Genomic DNA, 25,944 nt, shown 5'->3' with positions numbered 1-25,944 from the left:
GAAAATGCATTGACTATGGAGAAATCCGCCAGAAAAGCTTTACTGGACCTAGAAAAACGGATTGGTAGTGTTATCACCCCTGCTGTGTCTAATTGGATTCCTGACACACCGGACAGAGGAATGTCTGTAGGTCTTACTAGCCACTTATTAGGAGGATGTCGGCGATTGAGTTCATTGAACGACGCTAATGAGATAATATTGGTACTAACTCCGTATCTATGTCTCGGGATAACTGATTGTTACCTATCCTCGCTGGTACAGTCAACACCTCCACTTTGTTTAACGCGGCGATTATTGAGCCGGTGATGCTCTCCTAGATCGTGTTGCAGTACGTGCGCCTCTATCCCCCGAAGGCTGTGTACTTGTCTTCCATCGATTTATTCGGAGGGACATACCTTTTAGTGTGATTGTGATGGCATGTACGTCGGTAGTGTCGGCTTCAAGGGGGACGTCGAGAGGTTGGTAGGGGACATCCTTCTTGGCGTAGATACGTAGTCCACTAGTGTGTCCTCATGGTGGTTAATTGATGTGGAGAACTGGAGTGGATGGGCTCCAGGTGCCGGCATGCCGGTGGGGGACGGGGAGCCGGGTGTGTTGTTCTCGGGTCCATGAGCAGGCGCGGCTTGCGGCGGATGGACGGAGGCAGCAGGGCACACCGGGGCAGGCTCGGTAGGTGCCACGCCAGCAGTGATGCCAGGCGGCGGTAGAGTAAGTCGTGAGCAAGAGGGGCACACAGGGGGGGTTACCAGCTTGTGTCAAACCAGAAGAGGGGTGTGACTGGGTAGCAGCTGAAGGCAGGGGTAGTCTGTGTAGGTTGGAGATGGCGGTACGGAGTATTTCAAAGAGTTTTTCAATACGGTTTGTAAATTCGTGGAAGAGGGATATGATCTGTCGTGTCACTGGGGGGCACCGGAGGGAGCACAAAGCCTGACAGAGTCAGAGTAGAGACGGGGAGGAGGCCCAGTAGTAGTTGAGTTAGGAGACGACCGGGACTGCTGTCTTGCAGCCAGGTGAGGCCAGACAGGGGCAGGTGTTGTTGAAGAAGGCATTGCCAGAGGAGGGGACGCAGATGGAGGCGGCCCAGTAGGCTGGGAGGGAGGTTGAGATTGACGTTGACGCAGCCTTCGGGGAGGCTTTTCTCTTGGGACAGGCAGACGTTTGGGATATTGCCGTGGGTCAGCATTGTGCCGGCCACCACAATTACAACACCTGGGGGTCAACAACATAGCCCACACCACCACCATTGAGGTGGTCTTTGATTTTCTGGGCACAGAAGGAGGAGTGATGGTTATGTGAACAGAAGCGACATCTGGGACGATCACTTTGGCAGCAGGCGGTGAAGGTGTGACCCCAATGGGAGCAGATGACACAATAAACAGACTCGGGGTGATTGGTTCTGCATACAGTGGACGGAGGACTGGGTGGGCCTCAACAGTGGTTGGGCACTCTCTCCCCTTCCATTAAACTTTGATAGCTGCTTGTGGGGTCTTCTCCCGGTAGTGTCGACTTATGCTGAGTATACGTGGATTAAAGTTGGATTAAAGTTACGAGCATCTTCGACTTCAGCGTATAGGGGGAATTGTTGAACTAGCGTGAGAGAGGAGGGAGTGTCAAGCGGGTGCTTTGATTAGTCAGTTGACCTTGCTCGACCTCTGAGAGAGTTAAAAGCTCAGCCGTGTATAATATAAACAACCGAGTCATTGTTGAATAACTTTGTGAATAAGTTGGTGTTATTTATTTGAGTGAATATTTTTATAAAGGAAAGGTGCTGTGACAATCAAATGATCCCAAATATGTTATGATTCTGAGCCCGTGATCCCAAGGGTGGTAAATCTTTGAACAGGTTGGTGTAGATCACAAATTTGAGATACAATATAAACAAGCAAGACTTGAATCTTCAGCAGGAAATATAAGAGTACACACGCACAAAAATGACTGCCTGTACTTATACAGTAGTAGACAGTCGATAAGGAACGAGGTATGGTTTACATATGGCCTCATATTCTCAGGTTTTTAAAGGATTCTATTTTTCCAGAATGCTTATTCTACGCGCCAACAACCAACACAAGCTGTCTACATCTTTCTCCATGGCATCAAGAAAGACATTGGTGACGAAAAACAAAAGAAATATACATGACTATAACAGGAAAGCTGATAATGTAAATAATAGAGATCAACTAAAGATTAGCCCTAGCTTATTGCACCTTAGGGAGTTAATCTCCCTAACACTCACAACCTAACCTAACCCCCAAGAAGCGTAACTTGTTTAATCATCAGGTGAAATAAGCTTGGGCTAATATTAAAGGTGATTCGAAAATTGGCTGGCGTATTTTTTTTCTGCGTTTTTCTGGTTAATTTATCACTAAAGATGCTCGTGTTACTGTCCTCGCGGAGTTGCGTCATTGGTTTTACTGTATGTTCGTCTGTCCCATATCAGAAACCTCTAATGCTGGGGAGAACGCTGAAATATATTTACAATTTCGTACGATGCGCCACTGTTACTGAAGGCACAAATTGTTCCCCACTTTATTTTTATCGAATTGATCCTACTGTAAGTTAAGATATCAAGGTAAGGTATAGTTCAGTATACCTTTAATGTAAATATTTTATGTTATTTTTGTATTTTAGCTTATGCCAAAAAGTTAGCTGCATTCATACATCGTCATCTACGTGGAATTTTCATCGTACTATAAACATTTGTGAATCCGAACCAAGAGAGGTGGAGGCGGAAGTGTGTATAGAGGTGAAGTGAGGCCTTTATACCTTACCTTTCACCAACACAACGCTGACATTTGGTAGATGCGTGACCCAAACAAACCTCTGAAACAATAAAGACCACGATAACATATTGATCACGAAGGAGCAGCAATTAAAAGGCCAACACTCGAGAGAAAAAAAAGTTTTATATATTATTAAGGATTATTTTTACGCTTTCAGAACGAATTTTGTTTAGCAAGACGAAATAATTTAATTTCGTTAGTAAAGAAAAGGTCAGAAGCATCTTACTCGTGCTATTTCCCAAGATACATCTACCACTGACGTCATGAATCAGGTATGAGTGTTGAGGGGCAAAAAAGTGGAGTGATGATTCATTTGTCATTTATTGTCAGTGTTGATATACAAAACTATTATTTTTAACTGCACCATCAGTTATGTGCATCACTATCACTCACTAACTATTGAAGAAAAATATACCCACTCAATGACTGAACAATTTAGCGCTTTAACGGAGAGTTGTACAAGGTTTTCGTATCTCTTTCTGATGTAGATTATACTTGCTTTGGAACGTCTGGAGTACTGTCATCCCGTCTGGTCCCCGAGGTATGATAGAGACTTAATTAAATGAAAATGTCCTAAGGAGGGCCGTCAGACTGGTGCAAGCTCTACGGAACCCCAGCTACCCAGATATTAGAACGCCTGCAACTGCCTAGCTTATAATACAGACGGGCAAGGGACGACCTAATCGAAATGTACTGTGTAAACATCTCAGTCGAATGTACAATCGACCAAAGATCCACCGACCCCACCCTGGGTCTGCACTCGTAATTTTACGTGGAAATACTTGGTAAAATAAGGCGGTTTGGTAAAGTAAGGCTGTATATAATGGTGATTGTGATTGGTGGATCTATTTTCGACTGTATCACTGTCAGGATAAATATTAAACAATTCAAAGGTATTTTTTTTTATATTAGTAGACTATTCATTGTTATTTCAGATTAAGAGAAGTTTTCAAATGTTCGTATATTTGCTTTAATAATGAAGAAAATTTATTGTGAAAATCTTGGAGCATCCCTGGTTGTAGTTGAGTTGCCAATGCATTAATATAATTTATTTATTATTTAAGCAAATATACGACCATTTGGAAACTCCTCTTGGTCTTAAATAACAATGAATATCTTATTATTAAAATTTATTTACCATTGAATTGTTTAATATTTATCCTGACAGTGATACAGCCGAAAATAAATCCAACAGTCACAATCCCCATTACATATAGCCGCTTTTCACTAAGAATTACCAAATAAAATTGCGAGTACAAAAGCTGGGATGGGGTCTCTGGATCTTGGGCTGACTGTACATATTTGGAGCTGCGAACGCCCGCACCTCAAAGGTCACAGCTCAATGTTGAAGAAGCCACAAGTCCTGAAAACACTGAGGGCAAAGTTTTTCGGAGTGAAAATTGTGAACTTCTCGAACAATCTGCCAGAATGGTTGTGACGGCACCGAGTGTGAGCTCATTCAAGGCCAGACGTGAGTTCCGATATACCCTGCAGGACAGGAGTAGAAGCCTTACAACACTCATCACAAATATCATCTGTAACTACAACACAACAACCAGTACAACATGCTCACTCCCACCGAATTTTCTGATAAAGTATTCTTCTTGTAAAAAAAATAATAATACATATATCGTGTACACGCCTGAAATATATAACCTAAGGAGCGAGTCTCTGAAACATCTGTCTATCCATAAATGACGCTGCAGTATCTCATTGGGATTTGGTACAGTGTCCATCAAGAATGTAAAGGAACGTTTCTTCGTGAGATTCTAGTCATATATATATATATATATATATATATATATATATATATATATATATATATATATATATATATATATATATATATATATATATATATATATATATATATATATATATATTATATATATATATATATATATATATATATATATATATATATATAATATATATATATATATATATATATATATATATATATATATATATATATATATATATATATATATATATATATATATATATATATATATATATATAATATATGTTATATTATATATATATATATATATATATATATATATATATATATATATATATATATATATGTAACGTTGAACAACTTTGAAAATTAATTATGACCCTGTACTATCACGGATACCCACGTAGCTGTCACACACGTGTCCTCTGGTGGCTATATTGAAGCAGTACATCATAGATTACTGCACTTAGCGCCCTGTATCTCCAGCTCCACGATAACTTTGCTTCCTGGCAGATTCTATTATTACTTCATGCTGGAACGTGGGTAGCCTAACAAGGTAACGATTAGCTACCTTCCTCATCATTTATTAATAATGAAAAATCTTGAAGGTCTCTCCAAACATACAGGACGCGAGAGCCGAAACTCAAAGACTATTAGAGTACACGTCAGCCGCTGAGTCAAGTCATTCCTCCGTCGATGGTTGAATCAAAATGATTGACAGGAAATCAGGACTGGTATTAGTGTGTGGTGTGTTGAGTGTGGTGCCCGCGCTTTCTCGCCCAACACCAACACTTACCATTCAAGGTTAGTTTATTTTATCATTTATTACCGGCTCTGAGAGGGCACATCCCGTGATATAAACTGGTTCTCGTTGCTACTTAGATAACTGATCAGCCGATGCCGTCGGTGAGCCCTGTATTCGCGTTGAGCTTTAGTGAGTACTGTGCGACCCATGACCATCACTGATTAAGTTCCGATTGCAAGATAGGTGACCACCTCACGCACTGCTGTTTGGTGCTAGAATTCACGAAGTGCAATGCAGAGAAAGCAGTTTATTTACCCACCAGAAGCAAAAAATAAAGCCAAGTATCGTATCGGGCCCATAGCCAGGCTTATACCTTTCGGGAGGCATCCAGAACATTTGAGGGGCACAAAAAATGTCCTCCATTTACTTGGCGAAAAAGCTTCCCCTATACCTTGTCTTGCCATAGGAATGCAGTGTTAATTAAACTTAGCTTTATTTGAGTACTAATTAAATTGAGACTTTGTGTAAGCAGATGTGGGTTAGGGAATATTCCAAGCTGGTGACCATCTTATGACACTAGCTGCAGATTCTCAAAAAGTTCGCAAGAAGAATATTCCCCGTAGCTAAGTTATAAATATAAAAAGCACTCTATTGATTACCCTAATTTAAAAGGCATTAACCGTCCTCAGTAGAAAATATTTTGAAAGATTTTTAGCGATAAATTTGTCTGGTAACTAGTACTAAATAAAAGCTTTTAGTTAGGTTCAATTAATTTCAGTGTTGATTTTGATCCTGTTTTTGGATTTTATTTTTCTGCTTTATCTTAAATCAACCAGTAATGATCATTCTCACATATTTGGTTACTTACAAATTTCAACGTGTGAATCTTTGAAAATCTGTACACTTGAGGTCCAGAGTTTGGCATGCATATTTTTAATGGCATAATGTTGTATCTAATGTGTTCAAGAATATGTAGTACAGTATATCTTAACTGAAGTCGAGTTACTAAGACAGAGGCTGCCTCTGAGCTGTACACAGCAATAATGTGTTCATAGGAGGAGGTAAACCCATAATTCTCTGGTACTGACTCACCAGCCTTCACTACTGAGCTGTCCAAGCTTCACGAAATATTGAAATGTTACATCCTTTACATCAGGCATGGACAACCATTCCTTAGTCGTGGACCACATTACGATTTAGGTATTTTCTGCGGGTCAACTCACCAGAATTTATATCCTACCTAACCCAAAAGTAATGTTAATATTGTATTAAGACGGACAGACAGTTTGTCGACACGGCCACCTTAAGATATTTTCAGTTTACATTTAGTCTTTTTCCCATTTATGAAACAAATCCGTCATAATGAAGTTTTAAGGAATATGTTAATGTCTCCTAGCATTAACAAGACGAGTAAAGCAGTCTGTGAATTCGTTGATTTTCCTACAGCTACAACATTTTTCTTACTTATGAGACACACCCACCAGAATAATGTTAATGATAATCTCAGTGCACGAGGAACTACAAAGGAACAACCGATAGGCACATCTTTTTAATTTACAAAATATAAATATATAATATAGATAGAACAGACAGGCAGGCATGAAGGATAAGTTACTATGGAGAGTGACAGTCTGTCAACAAGGAAGAGACCTTTACCTTTGACCCGTGTGACCACTGCCTGTGACCCCACATGGACTTATCCAACCTTAGTTAATTTCAAAGTAACCCACTGCCACATAGCAGCTAATACACCATGGAGGAGTCTACATTGTGGAGGAGGCTACACTGTGGAAGAGACTACATTGTGGATGAGGGTACACCATAGAGAAGACTACGTCATGGAGGATATTACACCGTGCAGGAGGCTACACCATGCAGGAGTCTACACCGTGGAGGAGACTACACCGTGGAGGAGATTACACCGTGGAGGAGACTACACCGTGGAGGAGACTACACCGTGGAGGAGATTACACCGTGGAGGAGGTTACACCATGTAGGAGTCTACACAGTGGAGGAGACTACACGGTGGAGGAGATTACACCGTGGAGGAGACTACACCGTGGAGGAGACTACACCGTGGAGGAGTCTACACCGTGGAGGAGTCTACACCGTGGAGGAGATTACACCGTGGAGGAGATTACACCGTGGAGGAGACTACACCGTGGACGAGACTACACCGTGGAGGAGACTACACCGTGGAGGTGGAGGAGGTTACACCGTGGAGGAGAGACTACCGTGGAGGACTACACCGTGGAGTTCACCGTGGAGGAGACTAGACCGTGGGAGGAGATTACACCGTGGAGGAGACTACACCGTGGAGGAGGCTACACCGTGGAGGAGACTACACCGTGGAGGAGACTACACCATGGAGGAGGTTACACCGTGCAGGAGTCTACACCGTGGAGGAGACTACACCGTGGAGGAGACTACACCGTGGAGGAGGTTACACCGTGCAGGAGTCTACACCGTGGAGGAGACTACACCGTGGAGAAGACTACACCGTGGAGGAGGTTACACCGTGCAGGAGTCTACACCGTGGAGGAGTCTACATTGTGGAGGAGGCTCCACTGTGGAGGACCTTCCTCACCCCCTCCCGCCATCTCGAATGGGCCGCGATACTTCCAAGAAAGAAGTTCGTACTGTATTGAATAGGTATAACTCTAACTTCTATGACCTTGGCCCCATCCAGCTTTGTGTTTAGTGCCTGAATCTAGAGTAAGAAATTTGAAAAAAAAAAAGCTTAGTCATGGGAGACAAAATTCAAGGCGTTTATTAACTCTTTGTGAGGCAAGTGTTGCTCTCAACCGAATAAAATACCTAAGTGCCCTACAAAGGGTTAAAACTGCTACAGTTAACTAAGTCTCCCATCACAATCATAGAAAACTGTGTTTTCTTATGTGTTGGAAAAAATCAGCATTGGGCCGGGACGTAAGCGAGGTCGGCGATGGCAATGGAGGGAGGGAGCCTGTAATGAGATTGAGGGGAGGGATAGGTGTAATGTGGAGAAAAAAATTTCTTGCCCAAATTTGCAAACAAAATAAAAGTTTAGTAAAAAGAAAATCAGAAATGGCGGGAAGTGGGCTGACTAATGCAGAGGGTGATGAAGACTAAAGCAGCAGTTACGTTAATGATTAACGTTAAGTGACTGACTGGAACGCACGAGTTGGATGTGCAGTGAGAAGCCTGTGATGTAATCAGACCAGGTGTGGAAGAGGAGGGGAGGGGATTAAAAGCTGTGAAGGAGTAGACTAAGGCCAGGTGGGACGTTAATGGAACATGAGCATTTTTTGGGTCAGTCCTTCAGAAAAGATGTTCTTAGAATTGATTAATACAATTAGAAAAAAAATATAAGTTTAGGTAGATATATAGATGGCAAACAGGATCGACTAACGAGTTTAGTATTTCTTGTGATATGTCCAAAAGGTGTATTATATTACGACCCTCCATTCACCACTTACCCAGCTTCCACCGCTGGTTTCCATCGGCCAGGTCGTAACACAGAAGCAGTAGATATATTATAAGTGTCGTCGAATTACCACTGGCTGTCCCGCCAGTCTTCGGTAATTTCCCGACGATCGGTATCAGTGTACAGGCAGACAACAGGCAGGTAGAATTCCACCAGGTCACAGAAACACACTTTTACTTTTATCCTCTTCACCACTGATCGGCTGGTTAGCCGCTTGGGCGATCGGTCACGTCTCTGTTACTTTTCTTTTTTCTTTTATCCTCTTCACCAAATGATCTGTAGTCTTTTAATATTCACCAGTTCTTCACAACACTGTTCACAGGCTAATGTCTTCACAGCTGGACTTCTCACTTGACTTATTGTATATAGTCTTCACACTACCAGTGTACAATTACTTAGTCTTTTAACTTTTATATCGCTCACAACAATTCCACAATACTTGCACAACAATTTTCTTCAGGTGTCCTACTCGGCTTGTACTTCACACACTGAGCAGAAAGTCGACTTACTTATAGGCCGCTTTCTGCGGCATATATGTTTTGTCAGTCGCCTAGACTCCTAGAGCATTTTAGCGATGTCGAGACGCTGCAAGTCAGAATGAGACACGCCTGGAGAATTCTAAAATGATCTATTCTTACAATTCGTAAGTAAATCATAACAAAAATGATGCAATACATTCTAGAAAATTCTTACATAGATAATACATCAATATATAAAAGATCACCCTAAACTTGCCAAAATAACTGCTGCTTGAAATAGAAAATAATCAAAAAACCTATTTTAGAAAACTTTTAATACCAAATTATGCCTCGGCATAACAATATCATTATGAGGGTAACCATTAATGTGTTCTAAAGCAGAGCACAACCATTAAGAGAGTCCTTCAAAGCTCACTTCCTAAAAAATATCAACTCTAGCACGAAAGAACTATGTGGCGACTCTGAGGAGTATGGTGAAGCCGTTATGTGATGAGGCCTCTTCCCTGTTGTTCCTGAACGACGGGTCCTTCCCTGCCAAACAGTTCCTACATGACTTCCTGTTAACTCACACCACTGCGCCCGTCCAGCTAGCAGACATGACTACATGGTTGAGCGATGAACAAACTCCATCCGACTACTACCAAAACAATCACAACACTGAGTTTAGTCTTACTATGATCGTATTCTACAATGCAAGTCTGGTTGGTATGCTGTTAGCGAGCCTTCCATATGGGTGGATCCACGGCCCTCTGCAGCTACTGTCTCTCAACATTCAAGAAAACCCCAGGTACTGTGCATAGCATCAAGATGTTCACTAATGCATTTAATGTACAGTCACCCAAAAAAGTCCTGTCGCGAACCACAAACCCCGAGATTCAGACTCGTGAACCCGAAGCAGTAGACACTGATAAATTATTCTGTCCATAAATGCTTCGGATTCAAGAGTCTGAATCTCGGGGTTCATGGTTCGCTACAGGACTTTTTTGGGTGACTGTACTATATTACAGTTACTGTGCTTGTGAAAATGACACACCTTTGTAAAAAATTTAGGTAAAATTTCTCTTGTTGCCACTACACGAAATCAAAGTTAAAACTATGTTTTTCTGGTGGTTATTTATGTGTTATGGAGGAATTTTACCTTAATTTCTAGTTCAAATCAATGGTTTCTGAGATGTCCCTCCCCTCCCATCTCAGAATCTCGAGATTTGCTATAAAAAATCAACGTAAAAATTTTTCAAAACATATCGAATTGGGGAGCTCCCTAGTTGTTCAATGTTTTGAGTGTGTACCGCCACGTATGAACATGCATAATAAAATGTTAAATATCTCGCTTAAACGTAATTTGCGCCAGAAATACCATTGAAGATTCGTTTAGTGGCAACAAGTGAAATAATACCTTTTTAAATCCTTATACAATCCTAGAACAAAAGTCAGAAAACTTGCCCTCTTAAATGTCGTTAGCTTAATTAGGAGAATATATTGTTACGACCCTCCTTTCACCGCTTACCCAGTTTCCACCGCTGGTTACCAGCAGCCAGGGTTCTATGTACATAAGCAGTAGATAACACAAGTGTCGTTGAATTACCACAATGACTGTCCCGCCAGTCTTTGGTAATTTCCCGACGATTGGTATCAGTGTACAGACAAATAACATGCAGGTTGATTTCTACCAGGTCACAGAAACACAACACTGTTCACAGGATAATGTCTTCACAGTTGGACTTCTCACTTCGAATATATAGTCAGCACACTACCAGTGTACAATTCCTTAGTCTTTTCACTTTTATATTGCCCACAACAATTCCACAATACTTGCATGACAATTATTATCTTCAGTTGTCTTACTGGGCTTGTACTTGACACTCTAGTAAAAATGGTCAGCTTACAGGTGTTTATATACGATTCTAGAACAACCCAGACAGGTCTGTGAAGTTCTAGTACATTCTACTCTGATCGAAGCGTACAATAAAAAAGTAAATAATAAAAAAAATAATGCAATCATTATAGAAAATTCTGAAATAAGTAATACATCAATATATACAAAAATAAATCTCCCAAACTTGCCAAAATAGCTGCTGCTTGGGACAGAAAATAAGCAAAACACTCGAGGCGTTTTAGATACACGGAGTAGCTAACTCGTTAGCTATTCTGTCTGTGCAGATGCTTCTGCTGAGTTGTGTGCATGACGCCTTGAGAGGGAAAAGCAAATGCTTTAATCATGATTTTTTATTTTGCCGCTTACAGCGGCTACTTTATTGTGCACCCCACACTCATCCTGTGAGCGGTAGCGCAAAAGGATTACAGAGTAGAGTTTACAAAGGGTCATAATAATTAACCCCCGTTGTCAGGATATTATGGCACTGAATGTTACACAGTATTTCAATTACATTATTTGTTTAGTTCTATACATAAAGGGTAACTTATTCACAACTGCGTGAGTACAGGCGTGTGAGGCAGTATGTCTGGCCTCACACTTTGTTATTCACATTTACGTGAGAAGTATTCAAGCACATTGTGTATTTGGTTCTGTACATGAGAATTGATATAGTTACTAAATGCAAAAAAGTGGATACAATCTTAATATGTCGGCTATCTTGCCATTAGAGATAAAGTGTTGTGCCATTTCACACACAGTGTGCTTGGACCTGTCCCTAAAAGGTTCTATCTTCACACAGTCGAGGACGTAGTGTTCAAGTGTGTGGCCATACGTATGGCCACACACTTTACATTTAGTTTTGTTTGCATCTGCTCGAGGAACATACTGCCAAAGGTACTTATATCCTAACCTTAATCTAGCGGTTACAACATCTTGTAATCTAGTGATCTTGTTACTTGCTCCATATACATGTTTCACTTGATACATCTCATCATGGTAACCTATGGATCGACTAGTGCCTGTTTGCACTAGTCTGCTTGCGTCAAACTCATCAATAAGTTCTTTCCTAATTACAGTTTTAAGGGTTCTTTTTGACAGACCCAAATTGTATTCAACGGTGTCTTTGTTAGACGCGAGTTTGGCGAGGGCATCAACTCTGTCATGTTTTATGAGGCCTATGTGAGAGGGGATCCACAACAGTTTGACCCTGACACCCCGGTCAACAAGGCACACATATTTGTGTCTGGCTTCAGAGACAAGAGCGTGACAACCTGAGTCGAGGGTGCCAAAGGCAAGTAGTGAGGATAGAGAGTGAGTGATGATGAGACTGTCAGTAACAGTGGTTTCAATGAATTTAATAGCTGTGCGTATGGCAACTAATTCAGTTTGTAGAGTGGATGCCCATTTATTAATTCTAACTCCTTTCTCAATTATATTACCGTCAGGTTGAGTCACAACAATAGCACTTCCAGCCCTCCCACAGGCGGTGTTAAGAGATCCATCAGTGTAGATGGTCTGTGTGATATTATCATCAGTCTGCAGAGTGTGTATGTGTTCAAGAGCTCTCAATTTGGCAGTGTTGGAGATAAATGCTTTGTATAATTAATTTTTTAGGCGGATACGTCGGTATTGTGATATCGAAGGGAACTGTCCGCCAGGGTGGCAGGAAGCGCTGTTGTGTCTCAACTTTGTACAGGTGGTCTAGTCCAAACATCTTCATATGTGTAGCTGTAGTTTGGATCCATTTAGACTCAGTAGTCTCATGGTTCATACATTCTAGCAATTTTAAGGAAACAATGTTATCAGGATCACCACGCAGAAGCCTCAGGGCTATCATGAGGTTGACTTCAATTATTCTGTCTTTAACACTGGGTATACCTAGTTCTTTTCTCATATTAAGTACTTTAGTGCTCATGGGACATCCTAGGATAATTCTGAGGGCTTTAATCAGGCGTTAGCCTTGTGCAGCGCCCGAAGGGCCTGAATATAGCTAACAACCAATCAGCGATTTCTCCCACTGAAAATACGCGGGGATCCTGGCCGCTTATGGAGAATATTTTTATTAATATTGAAGAGTTGGAGGCATGTAAGGCAATAAAAAACTGTGTTATAATAATAAAAATAATTCTATATACGGTAGTATATTGGTTAGGACCTAAAACAATGCTTATGGAGTGAAAAAATTGAAAAGGATTGCGCCTAGTTGAAACCAGTTTTGGCTCCTCCGTTTTTAAGTGGGAGCTGTCCGATTTTATAGCCGTTGGTGACTTTGGTGTAACAATATTGATAATTACTCAAATATGATCGAAACCTTAATATCATCACTCATAAGATGCTTTAAATAAGGGTGAACAAGTTCATTACAGTTCTGTAAGTGCAAAAATTAAGACTTAAACGAACCTGAAATTCGTCGTATTTCGTGTACAAATATGCGAATACCTAACAGCGAGAGAAGCGTACAGCTGCTCTGGTTGTTAGGTGTGGTTACAGAGTCCGGGAGAAATTAACTTTACAACGGGCCTGATTTTTTGTGTTATTTTTATTTATCGTTGACTGATTTACCTTTTTTTTTTGTCTTTCCATAATTTTCTATATATTTTCTTCACTATTTTTTTCTGTATTGTGTCCAAATAACAGTTCTCATTATTTGATTGTTTTCTGAAGACTGTGTTGTACAACAGTTATTCCCAAGATGCGGTTCAATGTCGTATTTTTTAATGACTCTGGAAATAACTAAAGCGTTAGCTATTCCGTGCATCTAAAACGCCTTTAGTTTTCAAACAATATAATACCAAATTATGCCGCGGCATAACAATATAATTATCATTTCAGTAAGTGCAGTATATGTATACAATACTTGCAGTGTTTTGATATCATGAAATAAAAGTTATCTGTTACATTGGTATGTGATATTGCTACTAGTACTATGCAGTACTTTGTTGATGGTAGAAATTATGAAAAGAATGCAGTATGGAATATTCCAAATTTGGATAATAGTGGAACAGACGGCTAACACCAGAAGGAGTTGTTCGATTTCGTTCATTTTTTCCACATATTTTCTTTGGATGATAGTAAGTAATAAAAACGATACGACATGTAACCCCCCCCACCCCCCCCCCTCAGAATTTTTTTTTTAAATCTGACCAAAATCATGGGCATTTTGGGGCCATTTTGAAGCCATGTACACTTGATATTAGGATATTTTCTGAGGACAATAGTTATTATATTTTACTATACAAAAATAACCTAGTACAATACTGTACTACATTAAAGAAAAATTATTGGAATTTTCTGTTGAAAAGGGGGGTCCTGACTCCCGGGATTCCCCCCTAGATATGCCATTGTACCAAATATCAAAGAAAGTCATTTCTGTTTAATATGCCGGGGTCTGGGAGCAGAGCCCCCCTGCTAGGAAATTAGGTAAGGTGAGGTAGGTTTCCTTGATTGGTTAGGTCAGGTTCTATTGGGTTCTGTGCATTTTCGTGTTGCTTATATCACTTACTATCATCCAAAGAACATCTGTGGGTACAATGAACGAAATCGAACAACTCCTCCTGGTGTTAGCTGTCTGCTCCACATTTTCCCTAATTTTGAGTACTGTACCCATTAGGTTAGAAGCCTTCTACCCTGTTGGGCACCAAAATAGTATGCTTATTTAGCACAGTCCCTAACAAAACAATAAAAGTAGTTTGTAAGCAGACTGTTATAATCACTTGATATTCGACGCTTGACATCCAGCAGGGCACTTGGCACAGCACTAAATTAACCACTACACCTATTACATAGCAGCTGTAGGGCCAGTTACTAACTAGCAAATCAGTGTGTAGACAGTTGACTCCAAAGATGACTCATTACTACCTGTTATACAGTAGATTACAGGTTCTCTTAATTTAAACTACAAAGCACTTTTACTGTATATTACAGACACTTACTGGTGGAGGCGAACACAGGACGTCATTTGTCCTTAGTGCAGACGCAGGTCCTGAAAGATGCAAGGCTTAGGTACACCCTCACGACCTACCTGCCATTCAAGCCTGGAACAGACAGATTCTGTGTACAGGTGAGATTTTCGTCAATAAATTATTTTTGCTTTAACACATGTTAATTGTCATACCCTCTATGTTTATTAGCTGGAGTACTGTCTTCAGAAAGTATCCATACATAAGAATGGACGAAACTGCAGCGGGCCTATTGGCCCATACTTGTTATACTGTATTCTCATTAACCCCTGGGCTTCGGGCTGTGGTTGGCAACACCTCCCCCCCCCCACTCCTCCACGGCGTGGGCAGGAGACCCACGCGGGTTTATTCAGAAACAAATAAAAAGCAAGTCTAGTCTTACAAACTGGCCATGCATAATATAATCTGGAAATCAATAAATGTTCTTACCACAGGTTGGTAGCACAGGGGCTAGGAAGGGTGGAGAATGTTAGTGAAGTGGCCGTGTGTGTGTGTGTGTATGACGTAGCAGTAACAAGGTAAACAACACTAATTTGTAGGCATTATGAGCTACAGGACACTTTTTTTTACTATGTTATTACTATTTACACTTAATAATTAAAATTAATGCTCCAGTTATAGGGGGTTCTCTTCTTTTTATTTTACTTTAAGTTCTTTAAGCTCTTTCCCACTACCTTTAAACAACGACTGTTCTTTCTATTTTTTACTTTATTAATTCCATATGTGAGCTAGTTCTTAATCACTTTACTTCTCAGAGATACTCCCTAACCTCTGAGTCTTACCTGTGGTAGCATGGCTCGAGGGTTAAGACACAGGGTACTGTAATACTGGTACCAAGATATGGGAAGGAACAAAGGTGAATACTGCAGGAGAATGATACCCTTAACATACCATAAAAATGGTTTATTAAAATGAGGTTAGACTCGTGACTGCTTTCAGTAACACACAACTGCAAGGATCAACTCCATGGCACCACTCATTTTGTACTTTTCCATAAGGTACACCTTCCAACATACACCATTCCTTGGTGTACCTTTAAACAAACACAGCACTATAATCTTACATATAGCTCACTTGAGCACCATCAATACAGATTACCTGAGAATTGTAGCTCTTAATTATGAACAGGACTCTAGCAGTAGCACCACAACTAATAACCTCCTTGAGCTACTTTATTGTATTCGCCAAGAAGTGGCGACCCTCATACACTTGCTCACTCCAGACACCCATACAACTGAGGAGACTACTTACATGGATACTCGGGTGCATAACTCACCCAATAAGTAACTCTACTCAGTGGTGGACTCATTCATAACAATGCTATGAGCTGGTCGTGTTTACTCCTCACGTGAGAAAAACAGGTGGACAGCGGACACATTCTCAGCCCACCACACCACCGTGTTACACGAAGCTATCCGATCTCAATGGCTTTCATCCACCTCCAAACTCGTGTTGGCTGTTTCCTGGCATACAACGACCACCCTTGGTCTATTAGGCACCTGTTCACAGAGAAGTCGAGGGCTTGAGTGAGGACATAGTGTTGACACGAATGTCATAAAATATGTTTTTTAAGCTGAGGGCGCATGAACACATTACTAAAAACATCAAAGTTATGTTAATGGATCACTTGCATGTTCAAATAACACAAAACTACGTCAAATCACTTAATATGACGGAGTGGGACACGAAGTACTGGACATACCTGTTCACAGAGAAGTCGAGGGCTTGAGTGAGATTGGGAACTTGGGAGTCAGACTCTCCCAGCGCTCACCATCCCCGAGTTACCAAGTCGAAACTTTCTCAGATTCTGTATCATCATCAGACTCCTTTACTGTACACATTGGCGTGTGAATATCATGCTACGAGCTTATATTAATTTTCTAAGATTAACTTTTTGAACTAAGCAGTGAATGAGCTTTCAAAGGCAAGAATTAAGCTGACGTCAAGTTCTAAGCATGGCAGTATATTGTGGGCGGAGCTTTGCGAGCAAATACTGAGATTTTTCCGATAAGTTTCCAGCGATTATCAAGAGTCTGTTTACATTTCAGAAAACTAATTACTTTCTATAATACAAGACTGACCACAATTTCAATACTCTCATCGGATTATCTGATGTTCATAGATCAAAAAGATATGACTTCAGTTTTGAATTGCTATCCCATAAGTTCATTTCAAAACGTCATGTGATGCAACCCAAAGCTCTACAGACACACGTCATAGGACGTGACCTGAAGACTAGGGCCCGAATTCAAAACGGTAGTTTGCACCTGGGATTTGAGTTCAGCTCAGGCGTGCGAATCAGGATTCCTTGACACGAGATTTCCTGCAGTGGATTACTTATAGTATTCAAAACATCAGCTTGATCCCCGGATCGCATAATCAAAAGTTACTTTTATTATGATAATTACAATCAAATTATGATCAAATTATAATTACTTATGGTACTGTTACAACGTGTCTGTGTTGTTATATGATAACTAAAAATTTCATAGGGGAAGAACAATTACATGCGATTATAAATATAATCCGGGACAGGTGTCAATATGCATAACCAAAGCAAGATGAATCAATGCAGTATGTAGTTACCTGGCCAGGTTCAGTTAGGTTAGGTTTCTTTCTGTTCTTTTAACCCCACATTTACCCTGATTAGTAATGTTAAGAAAAGACTTTCCTTTATTAATACATTAAAATCAAAATGGACTGAGCATTGATTCAATCATATTAAAAATACATCTAAATAAATTTCCTAAAGAAAAACCCTCAAATTATAGAAGCGTCAGCGTTCTTTACATTTACCCGCTTGATCTTCATGGACCTGAAACACGAAAGTGTTGTAATACATTACCATAACTCATTCAGTAACCTGAATATTTCTTACCTGGAAACTATTCGCTGCGAAGAATCTTAAAGCAATCATCAGGTGATGAATGGGAGGTAGAGGTGAACCACAGCCAACTGGTCTGTCAAGTAGATGCTCCATATCATGGAAAATATAAAGGAAATCTCCCTTGCTGAACCTATATCTTTGTTTAAATTGAGCGTCACCATATATTTTTTTAGGTTTCTGCCTATCTACCACCAGTCTTCTCTACAGAATTTCCAATTTGATGATCTCGCCAAAATCAGCATTCCTTGTCAAAATTCATGCTGACTTGCTTGAAGGATCAACCGCCAAACTTGCCTCCAGGCTCGATTAACGCGAGGATTGACAATTCCGATCTCAAACCCGATTTGAATCTTTGTGTTGGTTCAAGCCAGCATTCTGAATACCAACAATCTTCAATCTTTGCTCGATCCATGGTTTAAACCTTCATACGGTTTCAAATCACTGTTCTGAATTCGGGCCCAAGGGTTCAAGATTTTCAAGTTGCTGGATTGATTTGTACATTTCTAAGGGTCACAGATTTTGGATTTTGACATTTGTAACCATTGGGGGTTGTATGTTTTACAAATAAAACTTAATTGAAACTGATATGACCAAAAACATGTTTCGCTTAAGGCGGTGGCAGAATGGGCACTTTTCCATCCAACATGTTGGGCAAACACTGTCTGGCCAGCAAAAACGAAGAGACGTTTGTGTCACACTGGGATCTGGGATGTTTTGTTGGCGCGTCTGCCCAACGCAACAAAAACAACAACAAAGCATCTAGATGAGGCTTGCCATGGATCCCGTTACAACGTAAGAATATAAGCACATAAGAATGGAGGAAACTGCAGTGGGCCTATTGGCCCATACTGGGCAGTCCCATTTACATCCAACCCCTATTGATCATATATCCACCCAACCTATATTTGAAACTATCCAGCGTATTCGAGTTAATGATGATATTTGGTAACTTGTTCCACTCGCCCACTACTCTATTTCCAGACCAATTTTTACATATTTTGCGCCTAAGTCTAAATTTGTCTAATTTAAAACCATTGTTACGAGTTCGCTCCTGGTTGGATAGTTGTAATGTCCCCTTTGCTTAGCCCTAACTTCCATTTATACACCTCTATCATGTCGCCCCTCACTCTAAGTCTCTCGAGGGAGTGCAAATTAAGATGCTTTAATCTGTCTCTGTACTCAAGGTTCCTAATGCCTGGGATCAGTCTTGTCATTCTCCTCTGAATTCTTTCCAAGGATTCTATATCCATTCTGTAATACAGTGACCAGAATTGAACTGCGTAATCCAAGTGAGGTCTCACAAGCGCAAGATATAGTTTTAAGATGACCTTGCTACTCTTGTAACTAACACTCCTTTGTATGAACCCAAGTACTTTATTAGCCTTGATTCGAGCAAACACACATTGTTTACTTGGTTTAAGATTCCTACTTATCATTACTCCTAAATCTCTCTCGCAGTCGGATTTCTCAATAACATAGTTGTTCATCTGGTATCTGGTTTCCCTGTTTACATCTCCTATACTGAGTACTTTACATTTGTCCACATTGAATTTCATCTGCCAATTTTCAGACCATTCGAAAATTTTTTTTAGATCTTCCTGTTGTTTTGCGGAGTCCTCGTCAGATTTAACTACACGTCCTATTTTAGTGTCATCAGCAAATTTACTTATGTTGCTGTCTACGCCGATATCTATGTCGTTTATGTATATAATAAATAATAATGGTCCAAGTACTGAGCCTTGCGGATCTCCACTAGTGATGCTGTTCCAATGGGATTTAGTGCCGTTAATGCTCACTCTCTGTTTCTTGTTCTGTAACCACCCCCTAATCCATTTTAGAATATCACCTTTAATGCCATGGGCCTCCACTTTTCTTATTAGTCTTTCGTGGGGGACTCTGTCGAAGGCTTTGCTAAAGTCGAGATATACCACATCATAATTGTGCCCCTCGTCCACTGATTCGAAAGCCATGTTGGGAATCATTGATCAACTTGTGCTTCTCCAGGTGATTTCGAATAGAGTTTGAAATGATTGCTTCCTGTAATTTTCCTACAATTGATGTTAGACTGATTGGACGGTAGTTAGAGGATAGTGATCTATCTCCCTTCTAGAAAATCGGTATTACATTCGCTATCCTCCAGGATTCTGGTACTACACCTGTTTTTAAGGACATGTTAAACAGCTTTGCTAATATCTGATCGGGACCTGGTGACTTATTAGGCTTTAGTTTGTCTATTTGCTTACTAACATCGTTACTAGTCACTACTCTCTCGCTCAATTTATTTTCTTCTATACCTCTGTATAGAGTCGGAGCCTCGGGTATCATGTTTAAATTTTCGGTGGTGAAAATTGTTGAAAAATATTTATTCAGATTATTGCTCATTTCTCCGTCGTTATTAGTTAGCTCGCCGGTATCTGACTGTATTGGTCCAATCTTTTCTCGGTTTTTAGTTTGATACATTTGATAGAATCCCCTGGGGTTTGGCTTCGCCTCCCTTGCTATCTTCAGCTGATTATTCCTCTTTGGTTTTCTTATCTCGGTCTTAACCCTACCGGCCAATTCCTTATAATAATCTCGGAGGTAAACTTCACCACGATTTATCCTCCTACCTATAGCCTTTCTTTGTCCAATAATGTTCTTTAAATAATTATTTATTCATTTAGGGTCATTGTTGTTTGATCTGAGTTTTTTGTATGGTATGTTCTGCCTTTGTGCATTAAGTAACTCATTATTTAAATTGTCGTGGAACTCGGCAACCTCAGATCTCGTTATCAGGTCAATCTCAACCATTAGGATTGTGCTATAGTTCTTCAAGTGGCGGTGGGTGGCTGGTCAAAGAAGACCCTGAATAATTATTTAATAGCACTAAAGAATTTATAAAGCGACGAATAAATAGAAACATGCTACAGTTTTATGTGTTATATTTGGAATTATTTTTTCATGATTCATTTAAATTTTACTTGAATATGCAACACCTAATACGAAGCTCATTTCAGCACTAACCCACAAACCATTGTCCATTTCTCACAACAGTCGAAATCCTGCTGCTTGCTGGGCCGGCAGGCCAACGGCCAGCAAAACAGGCAACATGTTTGAAGGAACGTGCCCAGTGTGCCGCCGCCTTTAGCTGTAATACAACTCTGGCTGATGATTCAGAAATGATTTTACAAATACTTTATCCTGTATTAGTAAATGAGCTTAAATGAATGTGTTGTAGAGGAAAGTTGAAATAACAGAAGTAGATAGACAGGGAGACAAGGAGAAATAAATGTTACTTTAATTAGAGATCAAATAAAACAGTTCGTCATTGTCGTCACAGTTGTGGGTGGAGCTTCTGGGCGACCACGTGTTAGCAGCACGGAGGACAAAGTGCTGTTTACTTGTTACCTGCGACAATAAATTAAAATAACCACTGCTACAATTATTATTTTATTCATTAAAGGATGTAGAACAAAAAACAGTATACTCATATGTAACAGCTGTCAGCATATCAACTATATATTTCAATTGAGATTTTTGGCACCGGAATCCTACTGTTTGTCCTCTGTTCCGACGTTGCCATGCTGATGCCACGTAATATCGAATTTACTTTTATTAACATCAGAGAATGTCGTTCTGTGCTATAAAGGAAGGGGGGTTTTCTAAATCTGGAAGTAGATGTGTATGCATATGTAACAATGGAAGCAGAATTAAACCATAAAGTAGTATTGAGAAGAGGAACCATTACAAAGGAGGCATAGATGAGGATGCTCAGATAAATTATTCAACCAACATTATTACAAGAGTTTGCTGGCCACGCTTTCTTCTCGTGTTCAGCTGGGTGAGGCAAGAGTACTGTATCCACACTCCCCCCAATGGGTAGTCATACCTATGAGACCCACTATCACAGCCTCTATGTTATCCTAAATCCTTCTTGGCGATGTTTTGCCAGCAACACATTGGTATCCACATAAATTTCCTATTGCTACTTTATCGATACTTAATGTGTTGCTGCTATGCACAAGTAGTTGTATAGATGATGATTTATATTATGGAGTGGATGCAAATTAATAATGTACCACTAGCTGTACATGATGCTGACCACTGGTGTGCAAGCAGATGTGCTGTGGAGTATAGTGTACTCGTGCCTTTACCATAAACTGAACACCTGTGTACCCACAGACGTTGAACCCTTTGGAGGCCATGACACGGCAGCATCTGGTTCAGGACAGATTCCCTAGCTTCCACGGTCACGTATTACACCTCGCCAGCTGGACCGATAACTTTCCAGTGATGTTCTTTGACGATTTCACCACTAGTGAGTTACATGAACGTGCTATTATTATCATCCCATTAATGATAGAGGACACTGACAACTCGTCTGTTACTCAAGGATGACACCTGTAAGTATAAGCAGTACTGTTATTACCTGATGGTAGCTCTCCAAGCCAGAATATTAGATACAGAGTGAACAGCAATAATGATACAGATGTGGCTGAGCCTTATGAGTGCTGCAGCTCTCTTGATAGGCACCTGGTAAATACTGTACGTACCTACAACTCATCTCATTGATATCTCCCATTAGTAAAAATGAAGATCATCTAGGTAAGTGATGCTAGACACTGACACCTCATTTAAAGGTCCCAGCTTCTAAGAGTAGAGCCATTTGCTGACAATCCAATAAATGATAGGCCATAACGCACTGAAATGAAGACTTAAAGTGATGCAAATAAGCTATGGACATCAGCTTCCAATGGAGAGGGTGGCTTGGAAGGTGGCATCCAAATGCGTCAATTGTAGAAGTATTTTTTTTTACAGGGATTGGCTCACCCGGGCACAGGTCACTGACCCACATCGGGGCCTGGGGGGCGAAAATTTAATAATAATAATAAAATAATTATAATAATAATAATAATGATAATTCACAATAAAAACAAATAATATATACAAATTTAAATAATGAAATAATAATTATAATAGTATTAATAATAATTAAAATAATAAAGACATACAAAAATGAAAAAAAAGAGAGATCAAGAGTGAGAAACAATATATGTATGGTGTGTTGTCAAAGTAAGAGAAGCAATTGAGACCCTGCAATTGTGTGTAAGTGAGGCAGAAAGTCAGATCACCAACCTGGGACTTGGTCAAAATTTTTGTGATGCCATATGGCAGCAGGGTCTACCATTAGACAACACATTATGCTTCCAATATCTTCCCAGGCGGTAATACCTCCCTGTATACACTACAGGTATGTAATTGAGCCAAATAACAAAGTCTTAAAAAGTGGGTGACTCAGAATCAGCTAAGGGTAATGCAAAGTATAGCTATATGTCTAGATACAAGAGATCCATCCTACATTATCCAACTTAATTAGTCATCAGGAGTTGTATAAATTTTTCATGTGAATGTAAATGAGTTTGCTTCTTACTCCTGTCTCGTGTTATTCTGGTTAACAATATTTTTATATGTTTATGAGATTTTCTTGTCTTATTCCTTATTCGCGTATAATATAAATGACAAGAAATTACCTATATCCTTGTTTATACTGTTGTAATTATTTTTAAGTTATCAGATTTATTGTTCAAATTTGAACCGAGGTGGGGAAAAATCCAATTACAAATTGTTTAGCACCAAGATACTGTACAGTACAGGTGTACCCTGATAACCGACGCATTTAGGGACTGGGAAAGGTTGTTGGTTAGTGAATCATCTGTTATCGAAGCAATTAATCCCATAAGAACATAACAAATTCAGGGGATTAGGGACTGGCCAGCCTCCAAAAACTCTCATCTACTCTTGATATATCTGTCATGCACACTGTCAAGTAAGAAAATAAAGCAGACATTATAAGTAAGCACAATAAGCCTTAAATACGCAATGTAAAACATAAATTGAGGCTGTTATTTACCTGTGTTGAGACAGTCTAGGGTGGCAAGTTCAAGTCTACTAATCTTTGCTGGTCCATCATCACTCTTATTATGCCTTATCACATCAAATCACAAGAGGAACTATCACTAGGGAGTTTAGGCATGATTGAGTAAAACTACATCGGAAATAATGAAAATCAAGCCTCTACCAATCTTTGTTGGTTCGGAGGGCAGCGGTACACCGTCCACCCGCTCTACCTCCCACCCAGGAGGAGGCACCAACTCTACCTCACACCCAGGACAAGGCGAGCGCCGTGTAAACAATGACATATCTAACCACACCCTACAAAATACAGTGTATTTAGCAAATGCTGCAGCTGCTGAGAGTGGACGGGGACTGGAGTTACTACCAAGAGCAGAGACGTTACCGAGAACAAATTCCAGCTTGAATGTCATGTTGTAGAACTGTTGTACAAGAACAGGAGAATAGACCCAAAAGAATGTGAGTTCAGTATTGATGGATATGACTTATTACGAACCATTCTCAAGAAACTTGCAAGAAGGGTGTGGTTATCTATGCTAGGCAAGACCTTAGAGCCAGCCAGGTAAGGGTGCAGGGAGAAGATGTTTTTGAAGAATCCAAGTGGTGTAAAATTATTCAAGGGAGGAGTCGTACTTATTGTCTGGTGTATCTACAGATCCCTCAACTGCAGCTTACCAAACCAAAGGAATTTCAGAGCCTTAATAGACAATGCAGCGAGACTCAACCCTAGCCACCTACTTATCATGGGGGACTTTAACTATGGCGACATCGACTGGAAAAATGAGTTCACGCCCAATGACTTAAATAACCCCTCTACTCTTTTCGTAGAAACTCTGAGAGATAATTTTCTGTTCCAACATGTTAAAGACCCGACACATTACAGAGGGGAGCAAACACCCAAGCCACTGGACTTCGTCATAACAAACGAGGAGGGTATGGTGGCCAAACTGAAACATCTAGCTCCAGTTGGCACCAGCCACCATGTAATGTTGTCCTTCAGGTTTAACTGTTACTCAGTTTACGACAAAAGCAGACCAAGGTGTAAATATTTCAATGGAAATTACGAAGGGAAGAGGGAGGAGATGAGTATCCACTGGCCTAACTCATTTTGGCATAAGAACGCTGACACTACGCTAAATGTCATAGCTAGTAAAGTGAACCATTTGATCAAGAAATATGTACCAAAGATCAAATCCAGTGACCCATGCTGCGGTCGACAAAGTTAAGAGGAAAACCCAGAAATTCAAGATGTGGGTTAGGTCAAACGATGAGCAGGGCAGAGTGTAGAAGGGTTGAAAAGGAGTTCCAGAGGCTGGTTGCAAGCGAGGTCAAGTCAAACCCAAAGGCGTTTTACCGCCATGCAAAGTCAAAATTAAAAACGCGAGTAGGAGTATCGGACCTGAGGCTTGAAGATGGTAGTTATGCAGATTCTGACCAGGACAAAGCTGAGGCATTGAACAGCTTCTTTTCCTCGGTGTTCACAAGAGAGGATGTGAGCAATCTTCCTGTGTTTGAGGTTTATAAGAGTCCCGGACCTGACATAGTGCATCCCAGAGTGCGAAGGGAGGTGTGCAACGAACTTTCTGAGCCCCTGAAGATCCTGTTCAGTAAATACCTGGATGAGTAAAAGGTCCCCAGTGATTGGAAAATGGCTTATGTGAGTCCTATCTTCAAAAAGGGTGATCGCCACTCCACGAATAACTATAGACCGGTGACCCTAACTAGCATAGTATGTAAAGTACTTGAGACCATTATAAGAGATGCCATAATGGAACATCTACGACGAAACAACCTTGTAAAGGATTGCCAACACGGTTTTATGCCGGGGTGCTCCTGCTTAACACAATTACTCAAGGTACTGGATATTTGGACCCGAATTCTGGAACAGGGTGGTAATATTGTCAATATTTACCTAGATTTTGCCAAGGCTTTCGACAGTGTACCCCACGAAAGGCTGAAAATTAAACTGGAAGGGGACGGGATTCGGAAATAAAAAAAAAACACGAAGTCATAGATACATGGTAAGTGTAAACAAGAGCAAAGATGGCGGGAATGAGTCAGAGGAAGCAAAAATTTGCACCACACCACCGCCCGCAAAATTCAAAATAGCTCGGCC

The 25,944-nt window shown here is 40.3% G+C and overlaps 1 protein-coding gene across 1 annotated transcript; it reads left to right on the top strand.

Moving 5' to 3' along the window:
• Positions 1-5,229: 5,229 nt before the first annotated feature.
• Positions 5,230-22,313, top strand: LOC121867344. Its single transcript, XM_042367269.1, has 4 exons — positions 5,230-5,328; positions 9,653-10,001; positions 15,015-15,150; positions 22,098-22,313. Exons 1-4 carry the CDS (start codon positions 5,235-5,237, stop codon positions 22,311-22,313), a joined length of 795 nt encoding a protein of 264 aa, XP_042223203.1. The 5' UTR covers positions 5,230-5,234.
• The last annotated feature ends 3,631 nt before the right edge of the window (positions 22,314-25,944 follow it).

Source organism: Homarus americanus, unplaced genomic scaffold (genome assembly GCF_018991925.1).
Source record: "Homarus americanus isolate GMGI-L3 unplaced genomic scaffold, GMGI_Hamer_2.0 scaffold6317, whole genome shotgun sequence".
NCBI lineage: Eukaryota > Metazoa > Arthropoda > Malacostraca > Decapoda > Nephropidae > Homarus > Homarus americanus.
Note: the sequence above shows the minus strand (reverse complement) of the source record. Positions and strands in the feature narration are given on the sequence as shown.